The 22432-nt window shown below is 43.2% G+C and overlaps 1 protein-coding gene across 1 annotated transcript; it reads right to left on the bottom strand.

The window, feature by feature from the left end:
• Window positions 1-1461: 1461 nt before the first annotated feature.
• On the bottom strand, window positions 1462-22422 carry DRAM2 (DNA damage regulated autophagy modulator 2). Its single transcript, XM_065403542.1, has 9 exons — window positions 22320-22422; window positions 18442-18576; window positions 15497-15759; window positions 12905-12972; window positions 11875-12014; window positions 7643-7805; window positions 3619-3701; window positions 2528-2620; window positions 1462-1834 (listed from the first exon to the last, which is right to left on the bottom strand). The coding sequence occupies exons 3-9, from the start codon at window positions 15625-15627 to the stop codon at window positions 1727-1729; spliced, it is 786 nt and encodes a 261-aa protein (XP_065259614.1). The 5' UTR covers window positions 15628-15759; window positions 18442-18576; window positions 22320-22422; the 3' UTR covers window positions 1462-1726.
• Window positions 22423-22432: the final 10 nt, after the last annotated feature.

The raw sequence follows: 22432 nt of genomic DNA, 5'->3' as shown, positions 1-22432 counted from the left end.
GGGTGGTGGAAATAAAACAGTGGGATGGGGTGAAGGGAAGGGGGAGTGAGGAAGTGAAGCATAAAGAAAGAGGAATCCAAGATACAGGGGTGGGGCAAAGGAGAGAGCCCCCACTGGCGCTTCCTTGAGACCGTACTCACAAGCAGGTTTGTCCCCCTTGCCTTTGTAGCGCTAGGAAAAGCTACTCTGATGTCAGTACAAGGCAGTGGGGACACTGACATGAGCAGTGCCCAGCTGGAGAGGTCACATGCCCTGCTCATCCCCAGGGTGCAGGTGGAAGTGGGCATGAGGGAAGAGAGGAGCACAACTTGCATTTTTCAGCCCTGGATTGCCCCAGGAGTGTGGTGGGAGAGGTGGGGCTATCCTGGGGTGTCTGGTAGCTGGAGAGAAATGGCGGTTGTTTCATTTCAGTTAGTGTTGTAGGGGCTGATGACCTTGCTTCTGTTCTTGGCTGAATGAAGCAAGGCCCTACTATCAATGCAATGGCACTTCCGTCTGCTGTCTCTTCTGTGATCTGAATGACCCAATGCTGGCCTTCAGCCAGCATGGAAGAGGAAAGGTGGAAGATTTGAGCGCATGGGAACAGGAGCTGACTGGGGGAGAAAAAGAGTAGATTAGGACAAAACCTTGGTAAGCCGGGGGTGAAAGAAGAGGAGAGAAACTGAGAGTTGGAGTAGGGGATTGAGCTGGAGGGAGACTGGGACTTGTTGGGTGAGGAGACTGGGGCTGGGTAGGCAAAGCGAATGGCGATGAAGAGACAGTTGTGGGGAACAGACAGGTTGGAGGGGACAAGACAGAGGGATCAAGCTTGGAGGAACTGGCAAAACGTTCTCTGCTCAGTAGAGCAGATACTCCCCTCCAGAGCCTGAAATGGAATCCAAGACTCCTGCGTCCCACCATTCTTCCAGTCAGCAAATACCTGAGACTAGTGGCTAACTGTCTCAGCCCCTCTAGTGCAGTCCACAGAGGACAACCTGCTATTCTTCTACTTCACTTCATTAGCTCTGCAGAGGTCTGTGCAGTTGATCTAAAGGTTCCAAGCCTGCTAATGAGCCATATTGGTGTCAATATGCTGGAATGTGGTCCCCCCCCCCCCCCAGTTTGCTTTTTTAAAACCTGGGAAACTACCTACAAAACTATGTAAGAATATTAAGGTTGCAAAGTCAAGCTCTCAAAAGGTAGGAAATGCCAGAATTAAGGCTGTACAACCTTCAATTTGGCCCCTTGTGCATATGCATTTGTCAAAATTATCAAGGCTAGGACATGTATAAGGTATAACTCCTCCCCACCTATGCCAATCTATGTAGCTAATCCTCATTAAATACATCTTCCCATTCATTGTAACTGACTTTCATGGGACTTGTATCAGGCCCTGAGTGGAAACAGCTTGGAATCTTGTCCAAGGCCTTGCTGTGCGTGTAGAACGCATGGACCAAATCAGCAGAGCCACTCACAACTTTCCAATGTCCATTTTATTCTTCATTCTATAAAATGTATAAGTGCAGAAATGTATTACAGGTTATTGACAATACTGATTATTAATCACCTTTGCATTGCTATGTGGGTTAATAGCAAAGCCCTTTATGTGTCAAAGTGATTGAATTTAGTCTCCTCTTTAATTGGATGGAATTTTTGATACAAACGCTTATATAAATTGTTAGTATTATTGCTACTTTTTAAATTCCTGAGATATAAAAGCTGAGAAAGTGTTTTCTCTCCCACTTAGTTATAAACGTCCTCCAACCAACAGCGTGTGTTCATCAGCCACAAAGCTATTGGGTGTACTGCAAACGCTGTGTCCACTTAAACTGACATCCGCACGCAAGGAAATTTTCTGTAACAGAAAACAATGAGAAAGGAAAGAAAAAATAACATAACGTAGCAAAGCTCCACTATTTACTCTGTTCTTTCCCCAGAGTAGCTTCTACAGACAAGGCCAAGCACTCTGAAATGCATATCACTCCAAAAACTACTTGCCTGCTAAGAAAGCAAAATATTAGTAACTCAAATAGCTCTGAGATACCCATGAGGAAATAATATGGTATTGTCCAAACTTCTCTCATGACTGTTCAGGGTGTGAAAGTCTTCACAGCTCAGGAAGGAGATAATCGTCTGATGTATGGGTGACTGCAGGTGCAGACAGAGGTTGCTTGAGATAGGGTGGCAAAACAGTTTTCATTCTAATTCCGTTTTCAGTTACCAAGAATTTTCTGAAACATTCCTCTCCTGTGCTATTTCCCATGTTATTCTCTGAGCTATGATAGCTCTGCAGCACTTCTGGGATATGAAAGCTAATTCTGATCCCTCAGCAGATACACCTTAGGGACACAGCACAAAGAAAATCTAGTGAGTAAGATGGGACCTTGCTGCTCTTTCAGGGTAGAATCTCAAAACAACCAAAAGAAAGGTGTATTGTTGTAACTAGGCTGGTGGGGCTGAGTTTACCAGCTCTGATATTTGATGAATGATGTTAAGTTTATTTCATGAGTCTCAGGCTATAAAGCATTGGACACAAACTTCACTTTACCTGAAAATCACGGATGTAGGTGAGGAAAAAGCTGAGGAAGGAGAAAGCCAGAGACCATTCTGAGATTGTGCTGATGATGTGAACTATGTAGCCCTGTATTGAAGAGAAAATACATCTATGTAATGAGGCTGCTTTTTCAGTCTCCAGTGGTAGGAGGCTTATATTTCGGCATTTCAAAGGATGCTCTCCTAGATCTGTCAGGATTTTCCCATTACCTTTATCTAACTCTTTCATAAGAGAATGAAGCTGAATTTACCTGGTGTCTGGGAGGGAAAGGGTGACGTATTCTTTCCCCAGAAGGGTGCAGAGACGTCCTGTGCAGATGGCTGACAACTTCTAACTCTCTATTTTTTGGAAGTCATGTACCTTGTACACATTGCTTCTAATGTATATTGGGGGCTAGAGTGTTGCTTTACTACATAATGGCCTCTAAAGGTCAACTAACAAAGTACAGCTACATCACATGTACCTTTAACTTGCCCACTTTCCTCTCTTCTTCCTTCTTTCATCTCCTGCTCTCTTCCTCTCTCTCCATTCTTCCTATTAATCTCTCATACCCACTTCAGTAACCCACCAAACAGCAATGAACACGCAGCCTTCATCTTCAATGCAAAATGCTACCATGTTAAAATGTGACTGTGAAGAGTCTTGTTTGCTCACCACAAAGTTATGATCAGAATTGTCAGCCAAGACAAGGCAGGTCACGTACAGCATAGTGGCTGCTAGTCATTAAACCTGTACCTGGCGGGCCGGTTTGTTTACCTGCCGTGTCCGCAGGTTCGGCCGATCGCAGCTCCCACTGGCCGCGGTTTGCTGTCCCAGGCCAATGGATGCTGCGGGAAGTGGCGCAGGCCGAGGGATATGCTGGCCACCGCTTCCCGCCGAACCTGCGGATGCGGCAGATAAACGAACCGGCCCGGCCCGCCAGGGTGCTTACCCTGGCAAGCTGTGTGCCAAAGGTTGCTGATCCCTGAGTTAGAAAGTCTGCATTAGCCTTCATACCTGGAATACTTTTTCCAATGCTAAATGCACACAACTTCCTTTATGGAACTGTCCTACCTTTTCCTCCCCGCTCTCAAAATCCGACTTACTTTCTCCTGTGGGTTCCAGTGCAGCTTCTGTACTAGGTCAGTTCCATACAGGCCACTGTACAAAAGGACCGAAGAAACAAACACTAAAGAAACAAGGTAAGGAAGATGCGAGATGCTAAATGGCAAATTTGGAAAGAATGTTCAAGTTAAGGTCTAGACTAAGTTTCACCCTGTGGCCAGGTATCTGCATAAATGGGATGGGCGTCTGGGCTCTGAAATGCATTTACAATAATGAACAGTAACCTTGAGGTGAAACTGAAAGTTACTCTTTGCAACAAAAGCATAATTTCTTACCCCAAAACTAGGGCCCTACCAAATTCATGGTCCATTCTGGCTTAGTCAATTTCACGTTTTCAGATGTTTACATCTGAAATTTCATGGTGGTGTAACTGTGGGGGTCCTGACCCAAAAGGGGGTCGTGGGGCAGTTACAAAGCTGTTGTAGGGGAGTCCCGGGATTGCCATCCTCACTTCTGTGCTGCCTTCAGAGCTGGGCTCTGAAGGCAGCAGCCATGGAGCTTACGGCAGCTGGAAGAGGCTCTAGGAGGTGGAGGCGAGTGTGATCTCCCCTATCCTGCTGGGAATGCCTCAGCCACGGGCTCCTAGCTGCTAGTCCAGGCCAGTGGCAGATTAATGCATGGGCCCATGCCCAGGGGCCCCTTGGAAAAGTGGGCACCCTGAGCCCCGATGGGAGCTGTGGGGGAAGAAGCCCCAAGTCTGACTCCCGACCGGGCTGGGGAGGGACAGGACTTGCTCTTCCCCTGCACGGCTGCTCTTGGGCAGAGATCAGATGCACCTCCAGGTACCTTCCCTGGCTGCAGGAAGCTCCGGGTCTGTGCTGCCTCTGGAGATGGGTCTGATCTCCCCACCGATAACTGAGATTCTTAGTCAATTAATTCCTTCAATCCTTAAAATATAATTAATGGAGGGGGAACAGTGAATCAGTGGAAGTTGTGGTGGTGGGGAATCACATGGCTGATGTTTGGATGACCGCATGGCACAAGTGGGAAGGGGCAGATTCATGGATTCTAAGACCAGAAAGGACAACTGTGATTAAGTCTGACTTCATGAATAACACAGACTACTGGACTTTCTTGAACTAATTCCTGTTTTAACTAGCACGGATCTTTTAGAAAAACATCACATCTTGATTTAAAAACTTCCAGTGATGGAGAATCCAGCACAATCCTTAGGAAGTTGTTCCAATGGCTAACTGCCCTTGTTGTTAACTTGTTTCTTACTTCTAGTCTGAATTTGTCCCGCTTCAATTTGCAGCCACTGGATCTTGTTATATCTTTGTCTCCTAGGCTAGGCCTACACTTGGGGGGGGGGGGGGGGAGGTGTCGACCTAAGATACGCAACTTCAGCTATACGAATAGCGTAGCTGAAGTCGGCGTATCTTAGGTCGATTTACCTGGCCGTGAGGACGGCGGCAAGTCGACCGCTGCCACTCGCCCGTCGACTCCGTTTCCGCCTCTCGCTGCAGTGGAGTTCCGGAGTCGACGGCAGAGCGATCGGGGATCGATCTTATCGCGTCTACACTAGACGTGATAAATCGATCCCCGATAGATCGATCACTACCCGCCAATCTGGCGGGTAGTGTAGAGATACCCCTAGACTGAAGAGCCCTCTTATCAGTTTGTTCTTCCCCATGCAATTATTTAAACTATAATCAAGTCACCCTTTTGTTAAGCTAAACAGTTTGAGCTCCTTGAGCCTAGCACTAAAAGCATTGTTTGCAATCCTTTCATCTTTTTCGTGGCTCTCTTCTGAATCCTCTCCAATTAATCAACATCCTTCTTGAACTGTGGACACCAACACTGGACACAGTATTGCACTACAAAAGTGATTTTTCCTCCCTTGGTATTCACTCCTTCTTGTCAACTGTTGAGAATAGCCCACTTTCACCTTAATTGAATTGACTCATTAGCACTGACCCCCCACTTGGTAAGGCAACTCCCAGCTTTTCATATGCTGTGTATTTATACCTTTCTACTGTATTTTCCACTCCATGCACCTGATGAAGTGGATTTTAGCCCACGAAAGCTTATGCCCAAATAAATTTGTTAGTCTCTAAGGTGCCATAAGGACTCCTCGTTAGTATTGCAGTAGTGCTTGCAACAATGCCATTTACAGAGGTAGTAAAACCTCCCTACTCAATATTCTCATTTATACATCCAAAGATCTCATGAGCCTTTTTGGCTACAACACTGAACTCAGAGCTCATGTTCAGCTGATTGCCCAGGTGTCTTTTAGTCAATGCTTCCCATGACAGATGCCCCTATGATGTATGGCCCATCTTCTGTGTTCTAGATGTATGACTTTCTATGGAGTTCTGTTAACACAAGCTGTCTGCTTGCAATCAGTTTACAAAGCAGTCCAGACAGCTCTATATCCATGACCTGTCCTCTTCATTATTTACCACTCGCCCCAATCTTCATCTGCAAACGTTATCAATAATTTTGTTTTCTTCCAAGTCATTAACTAAAAATATTAAATAATGTAGGGCTCTGAACTAATCCCTGGAGGACACCAGTTGATACACACCTGCTCAATGAAGATTCCCCATTTATAATTACATTTTGAGACCTGCCCGTTTTTAATCTGTTTAATGTGAGCCATATTGATTTTGTACTCTTGTAGTTTCTTATCAAAATGTAGTGCACTACCCTGTCAAGTCAAAGTACATTACAACAACTTCAGCTCCTTTAAAACTCTTGAGTGCAAGTTAACCACACCAGCTAATTTTTAACATATCTAGCTTTAGTAGCTGCTCTCTAACATCCTCCTTAATCACAACTGGAATGGAGAGCATTTCATCACCATATGATATATTTATATCATCTGGCTTTTTCCCAAATACAGAACAGAAATATTTATTGAACACTTTTACCTTTTCAGTTTCTTTTTGACAGGTCAACCATGTCCAGCTAGTAATGGACCAATACCATTGTTAGGAACAAAGGGAATCCTACACTTAAGGATAATAAGATGTTTAACGCTGCTGGCCATAGGATTACTCCTTTTGCTTCCCTTACCAATTTCCCACAATTCATAGTATTAATATAATTCAGAAGCTGTCAACTTGCCCTTTCTTCCATTTTGTGGGTGGGTGAGTTTTATTTGAAATAATTACTTTCACTTCCCATATATACTAGATTGGCTGGTGGTTTTTGGTTTTTTTTTTTTTTTAAACTAGTGTGGCCTTTTCTTTAGTGTGGCTCTTTAGGTATCTAGTAAAATGTTATTAAATAGTTCCCAATTATCCATTATTTTTGGTTTAAATCCTTTGTCAACTGGTTTGGCTCATACTTATTTTCAGCTTTGTGAAACTAGCCCTTTTTAAAACACCAAATGTATATAGAGTCCAAACCAGTATTCTATATTTGCCCATAACAAGTGATCAAGTCGTGATTACTTGCACCTAAGCTACTGCTAATTTTTAGTTCTGTGATCAGTTCCTGTTTTTAGTCCTGTGATCTTGTGCATTCTGTACTAGTTTACATTTTGAAATGGATTTAAGATGTATCCTAACCTAGAGCACACTCCCATACTCTAAATGCAAGATGACAAAAGCATGGTTAATGCAGGGTTTGCTTGTTTTTATTTAACTACTGATGCTCTCCCACTAAAAACACTGGTCTCTTTCATGCACTTCCCCTTCTCAGTGCTTTGATACCACATTTCTTTGCCATCTTCAAATCTCTTAGAATGAAGAATCTACTTTGCAACCTCAGTAAGTGGTGAACCATCCCTTCTGCCTGCCTTGAACTAGTGTGACAGATTCGCAGGATTAACTTTTCTTTCTGATGTTAAACAAAACCCATGAGACAACAGAAGTAGAGAGCACAATGTAGATTGTACGTCTATAGACTAGTATGTATTCTATGGTCAAATGTTATTTAGCACTGACAATTATTTAGAAGAGACCCTACACATTTTTTTGCACATTTTTCACAAACTTACTCTATTTTATGATCTAGCTTGTACTACTAGTGTTACTTGTATTTCACAACAAAGGATACTGCTTGCTATGCTTGATCCGCACCAGAGTAACACAATCACTCGGATCCAAAAAAGTTTTGGCTGCATCGTGTAGGAAAGAATGGTCTGAACCAGTATGTAAATGGCTCCTATTCCAAACGTTAGACAGGCTCCAACTACGTGCATATAAAACAGACTATATTTCTAGGTGGAAAGACAGATATAAATAAAATATAATATGTACATAAAATATACAGAACACAATTTAGCTTATTGCAGTGCTGATAGCTCCACTTTATAAAAGCTTTGCCTGCAGCTGCCACCACCTCTAACTGGGATCTCCTCACATCTCTCAAGTTAAGCAGTGCTGGGGCAGGGTCAGTACTTGGATGGGAGACCTTCAAAGGAAATCCACATATGGTTAGTAGCAATTCAGCGGCTGCCAACTCTCTGTCAGGACATGTTGTCATGGAGCAATTGGCTGCCGGAGGGCTAGTCTTTCAGATGAAACATAAAACTAAGGTCTTGGCCACTTGCGGTTATTAAAGTTCCTGTGATACTTTACTCAAGAGCAGAGATTTTAGTAAACTGGCCAGAACAGCAGGGCTTTTAGTTAGTTGCAATAATTAGGGCTATGTTAACAGTGAACGGACTTGAGCAAAATAGCACAAACTTCTTTTATTTTATTTTTTAAAACAATCCTTGTTTTCAGTTATCGGGGTGTGTGTGGGGGGGGTCATCACCATGGCAGAATAAAAGCTTTTACTGAGCTTTCATTGGCCACATACTTCTTATAATACTGTTGTTGCTAAGCATAAGCCTCCTAAACAGCACATTATTTGACTTGGCAACACTCAGTGTTCTCAATTAAACTAGTTCGTCTGTCATCACTTCCCATCATTCAGACACAAAAAATTCAATGTCAAGTCACAGATTCTCATCTAATAATGAAAAGATGACAATCTGACTCCTAGGATGGCTGTGTGAAATACAGCCTTAATGAGACTGGTCTGTAAAAAACTGAACAGTACTAACAAAAAGAAAGTGGAGGAATTATTGAGGAGGGTTTGAGGCAAGTAAAATGAGAATAGGCCCATCAGACAATGGAATAATATCACCATGAGAATAGTACCAGTAACCTGCACATATACAGAGTCTTCCATCTGAGGATCAAAATATTTTTTATGAAAAAACTGATCCTTACATGACCTTTGTGGTAAGTATTCATATTTCCATTTTACAGATGAGCAAGCCAAGGCACAGAGTTCAAAGCCGACATTTTCAAAAAGGCCACTGATTTTTGGGTTCCCAACTTGAGACACTGTGGGCCTGACTTTGAGTTGCGCAGCACTAGCAGCTCCATTTCAAGTCACTAGGAACTGCAGGTGCTCAGCACTTTTGTACATGATGCACAAAGTGTATCAAGCTGGACACAGAAATGTCGAGTCGCCTGTAGTCAGTAACCACTCTTGCAAACTTGGCTGCATGCTATTTGTCCAAGGAAGCCTGTAGTTTAATGACCAGAAACCATCAAGGTCTTATCACAAGATGTATTCAAAGAAAACTGGGATGCAACACTGAAGCTGGATAAAGGAAGCCCTGCAATTATGCAGATGAGGGCAGGGATCAGATGGCCTATTAACCCCTTCTATCCTAAAATCAGAGGTGAAAGTAAGTCAGTACGGTCTGGTACGGCATACCGGCAAGAGCCGGTACACAGCCAACCGTACCAGCAGGGGGCAGCTTCCCCAGGCCAGCAATTTAAAAGGGCCCTGGGCTCCCGGCAGCAGCCAGAGCCCCTGGCCCTTTAAATCACGGCCGGAGCCCTGGGGTAGCAGTGGCGATTTCAAGGACCCGGGGATTTCAAGGCCCCGCCCCTTCTGCCTGAGGCCCCGCCCTGCTCAGGACTCCAGCCCTGTGTACCAGTACGTCCCTTAAGTTACTTTCTCCCCTGTGTAAAATCTAAGTTTATGAACACAACAGGATCACACAATACAGGCTAAAACCTAGTGGTTCTACTCTGAAAAGTGACTCTGTAAAAATGGAATCATGGGGTTCTGTGTTTGTGTCTCAATTACTTTAGATAAAATTGGCTCGGTGTATTAGTCTTTCCTAACTGCCAGTTCTGCAAACTCAAACAAGCTGGAGTCTCTTGTACATCACCACCAGTAATAAAGGTTCTTCAGGTCAAAGCAGGTCCTCAGGGACACCAGTGCAACCCCACTGAATGCAACAGCATTGCACTGACTGGAATTTAGTACACAATTTTTATGTAGGAGAAATAAATTTCCCCTTACTCCCTCACAGGTAGGTTCACTCGTCAGTTCTAACCGGGGTTAAGAATAAAAGCTTCGCATTAAAACCAGCAGTTGCTCCTTTGAATAAGAAAGGGTCACTTTTACTTATTTTAAAAGTAGAATAGAATCACACTTTAAGTGGAATACATACTTCAAAATTTAACAGTAACAAATTGTACAACACTCTACTATTATCAAAGAAACACAGGATTTTCCATAGAAAATCAGACTGTTGGTGCACTCAGACAAGTTTTTTGTCTTTGGTCAGTGACCAGTTCCTGATGCTCAGAAGGAAGGCAGGAAAAAAATGCACATGGCTGACTGTGCATGATAGATTCCTCCTCCCCCCACAAATCATCTTATATCCTAAAACATGAGACTGGCTTCCCCTTATTTTAGCTACGTAACTACAGATGAGATTAATGGTAATGAAATCATCCAGTCCCTTACAAAATCTGGCCACGTATTTAATCAAATGCCAATAAATTCCCAAGGCTGACTCTGTAGAAATCAGAATTTAAATTGCGTGCTGCTATACTGCCATCCAGTGGTCAAATATGTTTTTCTATATTGCCAATGTAGAGATCAAGACTCGGCAGAAGAAGAGAAATTTTCTTTGGGCTTGTCTTCATGGGAAAATTGAGCTGGATAGCTATAGCACAATAATTATTCAATTACTCTGCTATAGCTATGCGTGTCAATTACTCCTTGCAGACAAGCCTTTGGCCTCTCACATGCACCCATCTGGGCAGAGTTCTACGAGGCAGCATCCACTGACACCCTCAACAGTTTCTGCATCGACCACTATCTGGGGTTCTCTGCTTGGTGTCCTCCTCTGGAACCCTTTTGCTCACCCTTCGATCTTACTCCACTTTCTGCCCCCTCTTGATTTATCCTCCATAATTAGTGGAATATAATTTCTTTTTTGGCTCCTTCTTTTTTCTGTGGGATCCTCCTTGTTAGCATTGAGAGTCAAATATGCTAATAAGCATAACTGCCAAGTTCTGGTTTGTACCATGTGCCATTTTATGTATAGTATTTAATTAACTAACTTGCATATAACCCTAAATTTAGGCTTAGTCAAACACACCATCCCTTGATCATTGGTGGGGTTAGGACATGGAGCTGAATAAAACTTGGCATCTCTAGCCAGAGTAGGTGAGTGGCCACAGGGAGGGAGGAGTAGCTAGATGGGTGCCTGCTGGGAGGTCAAGAAGTGCTGGGCCCGTGGAAGGATAGGAAGTGTTAAAGCTCCTGAGGGCGGCTGGGGACCGTGGGTGCTGGGGCTCCCAGTGGGCAGGGACTATGTGCTATAGAGCATGTGGTACAACTGGATTTGGGGGAAGAGAGTAGGTTGGAGCCTGAGGCCAGTATCAAGCTCCTCACCTTGTGTTTCTGCTCCCAGCACATGCTCTAGCCACTTCCTGGCTTCTCACTTCTGGCCCTAATCCAACAGGGGAAGGAGGCACCTGGATCCTTGTTCAGCAGGCTCCCCAGCAGCCAAAAGGCTGCATAACTACAGATAAATGCCAGCATCCTTTTGGCAGATCAGCTGGATGGATGAGACTCCAACTGAGATGCGGATATGCATGACATGGCTACCAAATGCATGACTGTTGCCATCAGATGGGTGACACCTGGAAGCCCTGCATATGGCGTTTCTTGCTTGTGGTGTGAATATTTAAAAGGTTATCAATTTGAGAGAGGGAAAACTCTGAAAAGGAAGATAATATTGTAGAGAAAAATAGACATTTGAGAGACAGGAGAAGAACAGAGGTTACTAGTGCTTGTAATTCTTCCAAAAATGTCTGTCTGTTTTGAAAGAAAACATACACAAAGGACCTGCTTTTCAGAGGTGGTGAGCCCCCACAGCTATAACTTAAGTCAGTGGGGGCTCAGCACCTCTGAAATCTGGTCCAAAATACTGAATTGTCCTTCCAGTATAACATCCAGAAAACTGCAGACAGAACACAAACCTGGAAGTTGGCAATAATGCAAAGTCCAAAGCAGCTTATTATTCCAAGCGTAAAGCCAGCCTTATTTAATCTGGTGATCTTGGGTTCTCCTGGACTCAGAGCATAAACTTGTTTATAGCGAACATACACAGTAGCAATACCTATGAACAAACAACCCAAATGCAGTGAGGCTTGAGTAAACAAGGAGACTATTCTTGTCAACTGTAAGGTGATAAGAGACAGAGGTCATTGTTATTTAAAAGGCAAAAACTACATTAAGGTCTGGTCTACACTAATGACCGAAGTCAATCTAAGTTACGTGAGTTAAGTTACGTAAGTCATGTAACTTAAGTCGACGTAGCTTAGATCGACTTACAGCGATGTCTACACTGCGCTATGTTGATGGGAGACACTCTCCTGTCGACACAGCTTCTGCCTCTCGAGGAGGTGGAGTACTGAAGTCAACAGGAGAGCGCTCTGCCATCAACTTATCCTGTCTTCACCAGACCCAGTAAATCACAGCTGCTGCATCAATCGCAGCAGCGCCAATTTAGCCACTAGTGAAGACAAGTCCTAAGAGAGCAAAGTGAGGAACTCAAGTCAGGAAATAAAGTGAAGTGACAGAAATGCAATTACCTTCTGATCAAGGCATGTAGTGTTTGTGATCCCAGATAAGATTAAACTGATTTTTAAAGACACATGAGATTCCACTTCCCCGATGATGTCACTACTGGGCACAGTTAAGGTTACCGACTTGTCCTAAATGTGCATTTTCATACCTTAACATGTCTTGATTTCTTTTAAGCTTAACATTAACTATGAGTTTCCTGCACTAATAAATGCTTGGTTTGGGGATAATTACAACAATCCTATAATGCATTTCACCCTAAATAACTGATCTGTACTCTCAGCCTCACTCTCTTAATGTAGCTTTTGTCTGGGAATTATGGGTAATTTAGTAATAATGAAACTAAGTAACTTAGTGTTCCTGTTTAATAATTTGTATTCCAGAAGTGTTTACAATGTGCTAGAGGTCATTTTATCTACTTACCTAAGAAAGTGGAAATATTTAACATAATCCCAAATAAGCATCTTTCAGGAGGTATTGTCCCTGTGTCACTGTAAGAAAAACAGTATATAAAACATGGTTCTCCATCATGTACTGTAAATTTCCACCAGAGAAATGCATCTTTATAAGAGGAGGGAAGGAAAGGAGAAACAGGGTCATGAAGCATTCAAAGCAGTTTCACCTATTTTGTTGTACACTACTTAAGCAATTTACTGTGCTAGTTTCTAGGGATGCAGAAGCCAACATGACTGCCTTTTTGTTATAGGCACAATGTTTTTAGAACAGGAACAATATGTACAATCCAACATAGCTATCCTGTTTGTTTATGTTAATTCTCCATAAAAAGTTAAAAGACAGTTAAGGCTGTAAAATGAAGCACTCTAAAGTCTGGAAAGGCCAAAGTTAAGGTTCCAACAGGACATATAGACAGGGGCGGCTCCAGGCACCAGCGGGGGGCGGCCTGCCAGTTGCTGTGAGGGCGGCAGGCAGGCCGCTTTCGGCGGCGTGCCTGCGGAAGGTCCACCGGTGCCATGCCTTCGGTGGCAATTCGGCGGTGAGGACGCCGAAGGCACGGCACCGGCAGACCTCCTGCAGGCATGCCGCCGAATCCGCGTGACCAGTGGACCGCGCACAGGCGCGCCGCCGAAAGCCGCCTGCCTGCTGTGCTTGGGGCGGCAAAAAACATAGAGCCGCCCCTGCATATAGATTACAATACAGGTTTTAATTACATGATCACGCATTTTCAAAGGACACTTGAATCATTTAATGTGCAGGCTGGACTGTATACTGTGAATGTGGGAGCTGTTCATTATTTTTTATCTTTAACTGTTCACCATGTGGTCCCATATGTTATTCACTGCACACAATCAAACATCTGCCTGATTCACTATAAACAAGGCAGACTTGCACAGTTAAATTTTTACACCTGTAAATGAGGGTCAAGATATTCAAAAGTGACTAATAGGTTGGGAGCCTAAATTTTTGGGTACCCAACTTGAAATACTTTAACGGGGCCTGACTTTCTAAAGTGGGTGCTCAGCACTTTCTGAAAAAAGGACCCCTTTAAAGTGTCTCAAATTCGGCTCTCAAAATCTCTGGAAAATCTTGCCTGATATTTCTGTATCTCCATTACATCACGGTGGAACTCTGAGTAAATCTATCAGGAGATCAAAAAGGCAGCAGCACTAATCATAACAAAGGCAAAGATTGGGTATCAAGGCTCCAGGCAGGCTGGTCTCGCAAACTCTAAGGGTGAAGCTGCCATACCCACATAAGTAAGAAGTAATGTTAGACAGGAGAGTTTTAAAGAGATTAAACAATTAGTGAAAAGTTCTCACTGCTAATTTAACTTGTAAAGACCCAGTGCAAAGGCCAGCATGAGGCCTTGGACCTGTTTAGGAATTAAGGACCAAAGTAGGAATTAAGTGGCACATAGGCATGGGGCTGGCTTTCCGCATGGGGTGAATCTCATCTTATGTGACTAACAACATTTTAATACTCTTAACAGCAGCTAAAAATTGTGTGTGTGAGGATTTAAAACAAAAAACAAAAAACAGAATCAGAAGGTAACACTGAAATCCTGGCCTAAGTGAGAGTAAACCATATGACACAGAAGGGCAATAAACTAAAGAATATGAGAGATTAGATATAAATATACATTCTGGAATTCATGGAAAGCTAATTCTCCCTAGGTTTCATGCTGGAAAGGTAGATTTTTTTTTTGTAATTTGCACAAAGCATGATACCTTTTTTGATAAGGGCCGTTACAACTCATCTCTAGCAGCTCAATAGTCAATGGATCAATTTGTGAAGGCTGCCAGTCCTTCCACCAAATGGAGGAGAAATTAGAGAGGGAAGATGATGGTAGGTCCAGCCACCTGAAGGAGGACAGCAGCAGAGGCACATGCAGACCCTTAGTACTTCCAGAGAGATGTTAAATTCTGTGACTGTGGTTGGTTAGCAGAACTAAGAATTACCCATGGCTGTCTATAACACTGCATCAGCAACTGATTTTAGTTAAAAAAACATGTTAAAACCAAAGAGGAAAACGTCCAGGTTTCAAATGAAAAAGCCATATTGTCATAGAACACGGGTTTCCAATCTCAAGATTGCATATGTAACCACCCTGCCCTTCCCATATGGCTAGAAAGGAGGGTGTGTCTGGATGAGTCCAAGTACAGAAAAGGCTGAGAATTGGCCTCAAAGAACAAGAACTCTGGATTCAGATACTTATTCTATGGCTCTATGCCTCCAGTTATCCAACATCTCTAGTGATCACTAAAACACCCTATGATATCGTAATGACATTAACACAGGCCATGAAAACCTTAAAATGTAAATGTTTGTGTTTGTCCAAAAAATTAAACTAAATTAAATTAACAAGACAAGCATTGATGTTTGTTTTTTTAAAAAATATCTTCTTAGTTTAATGTTAGAACTGCTAATCCCAAAACTATGCATTTTAAACTACAATTTTTAAAGTGTTAGGGGAAACATTTGCATATAAAGGAAAGGCCAGTTCTGGCATGAATACTGTGGTATAGTTAACAGTGCAACAGTTAGAGTTTTACTGACCTGATGTATGGCACCAAAGGGTCAATATGACGTAGAAGGACTGCGGTAATGTATGAAAATATGAAAGAAGCGGCTGACCAAACAACCAAAGCCGAAGGCAAGAAACACAGGCCTTGCTGAAACCACCACATTGCAGCACTGTTTCACAAGTCCAAACGCTGTGAAGAATCAAATATGCAAAAGATCTTTGGTTTTGTCTCAGTGGTTTTCTCTTCTTGAAGCCAAAGAGTGAATTGTGTTAACATGCAGTCTCCATGCGCCTCCTGTTATAAACAGCCATAGTAAGAGAAGACAAATTGGATTTAGTATCACTGTCATTGAAAGCACAACAGGAGGCTTTCAGGAAGTCACTGCTCTCTCAACCCAGAAGTAACTTTAAAGTGAAAAGCAGAAACTTCTTTTGGAAACTTTCATACTGCAACTCACAGAAGAAAACTGGAGAAGAAACTCATGGATGTCGTTTTACTGCCTTAACATTTGTCTGCTTCCACAGCTGTGTCAGGAGAGCCACTGTGTTGTGATTCTTTCTCTTTGACTCTATTTGTGCATAAAACCTCTTCAAGGTTAAGCCCCAGGGATCAGAGAGGATAGTGAGTGCAGTGAGTACAGAATATGCCTCAGTGACAGTTTTACCAAAAAAGGAAATTAAAGGTTCTACAACTGCCATTAACAACAAACTGGGCATATTTACAAAGTGACCTGACAACACAGAAATATTAGTAACTCTTGCACCTATCGAGCACCTTCCATCTGAGGCTCTCAAGACACTGTACCACCTCACACTTAAGTCAGTAAATATGTGCATAGATTTATTTTGGCAAGAGCTGGCTGCTGCCATCCAGGACCTCCAGAGACAACCACCACCTAATCCAGCTGCAGAGAAAGTTCCACTTACACACCTACTTAGTGAAGTGCATCATGCTGTGTTTATACACCTATCCAGTTTTGAAAATCCGAGCCTCAGAGCAAGATTACCCTTCATACAGAGCTAGATGTACAGGCACAATGTGTAGCTGTGTCACCCCCACAAGAGCACAGGGAAGGAATTGTAATTCCTCACTTGCTGCTGGGGGGGAGAAGTAGTTTGCTACCGGCTCCAATCAGGAAGCTAAAAATAGAGCCCAGTTCTACAAAATCATGGTCTTGTGCTTTAACCACAAGGCCAGTCTTACATTTGAGAAACAAAGGTCACAGAAACTGGTTAAGCCTAGTAGATGTAAGGGTCCAAAGAGATGAAAGATTGGAGACTGTAAACAGAGCAAGGGACAGGGCAAAGAAGACAAGGAGAAGTGAGCAATGTGGAGAGAGTGGTGATCAGAGAGAGTCAAAGACAGAACCCTCAGAAAAGAGCAGAGCCAGATGATGAATAAGGCAGTACGGAGTTAGTTCAGAGCTGGATAGGAAATACAACATTGAAACTAACCAGAATGAGGGTGGTCAGCTGCAGTGACAGGAATAGAGAGCCAGACATCAAAGTACAGGAAGAGAGACTGAGGGAGCCAGAGTGGTAGAGGATCCCATGGAGGGGGAGGGAGAGACTAGATAGAAAGGAACAGGTGGTATGGGAGGAGAGAATCTGAAAGTGAAGAGAAGGCTCCTCCTCTCCAGCCAGTGGATGCGGAAATGAGAGAAGGAGAAACTAGATTCCAAGAAGAGAGCAGAAGCCAAGTCAAAGAGGGAGAGATGGGTCTCAGAGTGAGGAAGTGGGAGATAAAGTGTGAGGTCTCATCCCTGAGTTACCTCTGAGCCTGCTTGAGTGTAATGAGTCATCAGTTACCTACAGGGTTCAGCCAACCTACAGGCGAGATCCCGCCAGGTGATCCCAAGGCAGGTACATAGGCTCCTGGGAAGCAGCCTCTCTAGTCTGCTCAATGTCACTGCTTGGCTGGGAACACTGCCCTTACTGCTGCTCCTGCTCTAGCGTGTACCTGTGGCTGTTTCCCACCTAGCCCGCCCCGGTTCCAGCCTGCATCTGCTCCTATCTCAGCTGTGAACTCTGACAGAGATAATAGACTGACAGGAAGTGGAGTAGTAGGAGGAAGGAGAATGGGGATGGCAGGTGAAGAGTCCAAAGGGCAAGCATAAAGGCAGGAGACAGAGCAGGAATAGGAGAGGAAGGATATGAAGAGAAGAAAAGATATGGTCCAGAGCTGACAACCTCCTCCATGTCCCAGAGGGTTGGAGAATTTATTCTATCCAGATTACCCTTCTGTTATGAACTGATCCAACCCCTATAAGACAGGCCAGACATACATCTTCATCTTACCCACTCTTTGCATATTGCCCTGAAACCCCAGCGTATCCCATGTCCCTCAGTGGTGTCTTTATTCTGCCCTTTCCCCACGGAGGGGTGTAGGATTTGTGTGGAGGCCAGCTTGACAGCACATGGCTGCCAGGTATCCCTCCCTCAACTGCTTCCCTGAGGTTGGTCACTAATTTAAGTACTCTTGGTCCTCTGCCCACTCAGTCTGGGTCTTACATGCTACACCAGCATCAATCCTCTGTCCACCACTTGCTGATAAATTGGGGACCCCTTCAAGTATGGGGTGTAGAGTCTAAGCATAATAGTCGGTTGCCATTAATCAGGCTCTGGAACCCTCTTGACGTGTGACAGAAACCTACTTTGTACTTGATAAAACCTGAAGAAAGGGTGTGGGTTACATCATACAACAAAAAGGCAGATGTATTTTGCTACGATGCATGATAGTCTCTAGAATGGAGATGGAAGGTGGATGGGGATACAGAGGCAGAATGAAGGTTTGGTAGGAATCTGAAGTGCACATGTACTAACTTTCTGCCCCTTAATATATCATTTTCAAGCTATTAATAAAATAACACTAGCACTTTCGTGAACTTCCATTATAGGACTGCTGTTGAAAGTCTTAAAAGAGCAACACTCCGATCCAGAAACTACAGAACCCGAATTACCAAAAACAAAAATCAACCTTCTGTTGGTGGCATCTGCCTCAGATGATGAAAATGAACGTGCGTCGGTCCGCACCGCTTTGGATCATTATCGAGCAGAACCTGTCATCAGCATGGAAACATGTCCTCTGGACAGTTAGGTTAGGTTAAAAAACCTATAAAAAAACAAAAACAGTAAAAACAATTCAACATTTGTAAATTCAACTTTCATGATTAATTGATTGCACTACAGTACTTGTATGAGGTGAACTGAAAAATACTATTTCTTATGTTTATCTTTTTTACAGTGCGAATATTTGTACTAAAAAATAATAACATAAAGTGAGCTTTACCTTGTATTCTGATTTGTAATTGAAATCAATATATTTGAAAATGTAGAAAACATCCAAAAATATTTAAATAAATGATATTCTATTATTAACAGTGCGATTAAAACTGTGATTAATTGTGATTATTTTTTTAATCTCGCAATTAATTTTTTTAATCGTTTGACAGCCCTAATTGGAAGTGTTAGCAGACCCCATAAAAAAAAGTGTTAATATAACAAGATGTCAGATAAGTGTTTTAGGCTTATAGATTTTAAGGTCAGAAGGGACCATTAATCATCTAGTCTGACCCCCTGCATCACACAAGCTATAGAATTTCACCAGTAATTCAATGCTGCCAACTGTTCTGATTTTATTGAGGATTTTCTTAAAGCTGCTCCCGCAAAAGTCATGTGAATACACTAGAATCTCAGCTTTCATTTTTTAAAATTAAAGTAATTGTCTGCCTTTGTGGAAAAAACCTTGAAAACAAGAGCTTTAAAGACTCAAATACCAAAAATAAGAAGAACCCAAGATCCACTATTTTAAAAAGTCTTTGGCTTAAAAGTCACAACTCAACATTTTTAAGTGTTGTACTTGCTTGGTTAGAAATATAGTGATAACTTTCAAATCAGTGGCAAATAAGCATAAACTCTACACACATGTTCTTATGAGAAATTAAAGAAAGTCATAAGTAAAATTTGAGCTTTATTAAGATAGTTTGAGCATACCAAAAATACTAATGTACACATCCACATAAAAGATAAGTCAGAAATAAGACTATACAACTCTGTCTGAGAAATAGCTTGTGAGATACAATACTGAACTCTTGTTCAGAAATGTAACTGTCTCCAAAGGAAAAGAATCCTGTTAAATGTAAGGTACTTTAATTTAGTTACCAACTTTAGCGAGCAGAGAATTTGTCATAAAGTTAGTTATCATATACTGGACTATTACGGCAACTAAATTAGTAGAAGTATACAAGAAATGACAAACATACAAAATTATGTAAATCTAGCTAAAGATATAGAAAAGATGATATGTCGTATTGTAGTATTTGAGAAACACGATGATGTAATCAACTATATCACAGTGCAATGCTCACAAGGAGGCACTGAACATACAGCCTTAACTTTGGAATTTCCTGCCTTTGAGTGCTTAACTGTGCAACATCAGTTTGACTAATGTATTTATTTAATCTATACATAAGGTCACTATAATATTAAGATGTAGCACAAGGTCAGACTTTCTGAAGAATGGTAAGGATGTACATGAAAGCATACAGGTGACAGTCCATATAATTGTGCTTTTGTGAACATCCAATGCCAGGATTTTTTGTACAAAATTCATTCACACTAGCAACTTCTTGTGCTTAGAAAAGCTTTCTATATTTTGTCCACCAAGCACCCATTCTCAACTCTTTCAAATTTCTCTTTAAAACTCACTTCTAAGAATTCTTCTACTCTCCTCATAGCCAATCTCTTCATACTCCCTCACCCAGACAGCTGCCCTGTGTCCTGCCTTTTTTTTTTTTAATTGTCTAATTAAGGACCGTGCAGTTGGAGCTATGTGGGCAGATGCCTGTGTATAGGTAGGCCTTGCACAGTGTAAGCAGAGAAGGGAGTGTGTCTTCACTTTATCTGTAAAGTGTGGTGTACATTTATGGTATTGTATAAATGATTAACAATTTACTCTATGAAGATGTCCTATGGCCTTCTATGTAAAGAATTATCTAAACAAATACTTTAACTCCCTTGGTACATCATAAAAATCCTCCTTTGCCAACTGGTCTAGATAGTCACAAATGTAGGCGTCTTTTTTCCTGATGTATTTAAGTATTTTTAAATAGTTATCTCAATCTCTGGTTTGTTTTTTTAGCCTTCTGTTGGATAGAATATTAAAGCACTTAATTACCTATAATTACACTTGATAAATAATGCAAGAGGGAGAGAGAAATTATCAGGACTAGGCAAGGGCTAGTAAAGATGCTTTTAAATGAAATCTGAAAAAAAGACCAAACTGGAGAGGAGAGAACTCCCACAGCTGCAGGGGTAAAACTGTGGGGTGAAGGGGGCAGAGATGTGGGGGGGGGGGGGAATCAATAGGTTGGAGCAAGTCAATGAAGAGCTTAAAAACCTGAAAATTCCTTTGAGGATAGGTGTGATGTGGTTTTGTTTCTTTGAATGTGTGCGGTGTGCAGGAACATTCTGCACATGATTAAGTAGAGAGATCTAGGACTTTATGAGGCTATGGAAAAGGGATTTTGTAATAATAAAGATGAGAGGCTGTCAAGGCATGGATGAGTTAGAGTTAAAATGGTTGCTTAGATGGCCTGTATTGCAGAGTAAGCAGAAATCCCAACAGCAGCTGTGAAAGAAGGAAAATTCTGAGGTAAGGATGATGTCCAAGAACACAGGAGTTAAATGAAAGATACAGTGTGACCCTCTCAGGAAGGGATAGGAGATGAACGAGAATGAACTGTATCTGAGATTATTTCCATCCCTGAGACATTGTGTTGAAGCAAGCAGGCACACAGGTGCACATTACTTTGTCAAGACAAGCCCAAAGAACGGATAGGGAGGAGTCATTAAATGTGTCAAAAAGGTTCATCTGAATATTGTATTGTCTCAGGGTAAAAGCTAAAGGTAAAGCTAAGGTGACTAAAAAGGAGGAGGCGGGTTGGAAAGCCCAGATAAACAAGGAGTAATACACACCACAAAGTAAGAGTATTGGTGCACAGAAAGAACCCCCTGGCAGTTAGTCTTATCTGAGCCAGGCTGAAGGGAAGATTTTAAAAGGGGGCTGGGCTGTGGTGGAGCTTAAGAAAGGAGATCCCAAAGGAAAAAGCATCAGTTAAGTAAGCAGGAAGGGTGAGGAGAGATGGAAGGGGTTGGATAACACCAGGACGGAGAGAATCAGTGGGGAAGGGTAACAGGAGGCATGAAAAGAGTCAGTGGACAGGGCAGGAAGAGGGGGTGGGGAGCTGGATCAGGACAATGGGAGGTGTAGGGATGAGTTAGTACTGCAGGTCAGTGGCAGGAGGGGATGGGGGTCTGGAGGCAGGGCAGTGGGAGGTGTGAGGGGAAGAGGCAGGAGGAGGTGGGGCGGGAGTCAGTGGAGGATGCATGACCAGGCCAGGCCAGGGGGGCTGTATGTCCGGCGAGAGAGGGAGGGCAGTGGGGGGTGGGGTGAAGGGGGCAGTTAGTGGGGTGGGCGGGGCGGGCACAGGGGCGGTGAGATGACAGGTACAGAGCGATGGGGTGAGGGGGCAGGGCAGTGGGGGGGATCAGTGTTGGGGGTGAGTGGGGGGAAGGGATAGGGGTAGGATCAGGGCAGTGTAGGGGATAGGAGAGGGAGGCAGGGGAGTGAGTGGGGCAGAGCGGACTCGACCTGGCTCTAGGGTGACCAGATGTCCCGATTTTATAGGGACAGTCCCGATTTGGGGGGCTTTTTCTTATATAGGCTCCTATTACCCCCACCCCCATCCCGATTTTTCACACTTGCCTTCTGGTCACCCTGCCCGGCTCAGTGGCTGACAGACCCCGGGAGGAGCGCGCGCTCCCTCTGCCCCGGACCCCCCGCGGGTGCCTTACCTCGGGCTCTCCTGGCTCATCCCCATGGCCTCTCCGCACCAGGCAGCGCGCGCACGGCAGGGACAAGGGTGAGTGAGCCCGGGGCCCGCGCGCGCCACACGCCCAGCCCCGCG

This window comes from Emys orbicularis, chromosome 4, assembly GCF_028017835.1.
Source record: "Emys orbicularis isolate rEmyOrb1 chromosome 4, rEmyOrb1.hap1, whole genome shotgun sequence".
In the NCBI taxonomy this organism is placed as follows: Eukaryota; Metazoa; Chordata; order Testudines; family Emydidae; genus Emys; species Emys orbicularis.
This window is presented reverse-complemented; position numbering and strand designations above follow the sequence as displayed.

Coding starts and splice junctions, on each gene's coding strand:
- DRAM2 (XM_065403542.1), bottom strand. CDS start 15,627: ATGTGGTGGTTTCAGCAAGGCCTGTGTTTCTTGCCTTCGGCTTTGGTT. Junction 12,973..15,496: donor CCTTTGGTGCCATACATCAG/GTCAGTAAAACT, acceptor TTTTTCTTACAG/TGACACAGGGACAATACCTC. Junction 2,621..3,618: donor ACTGGAACCCACAGGAGAAA/GTAAGTCGGATT, acceptor TCTTCAATACAG/GGCTACATAGTTCACATCAT.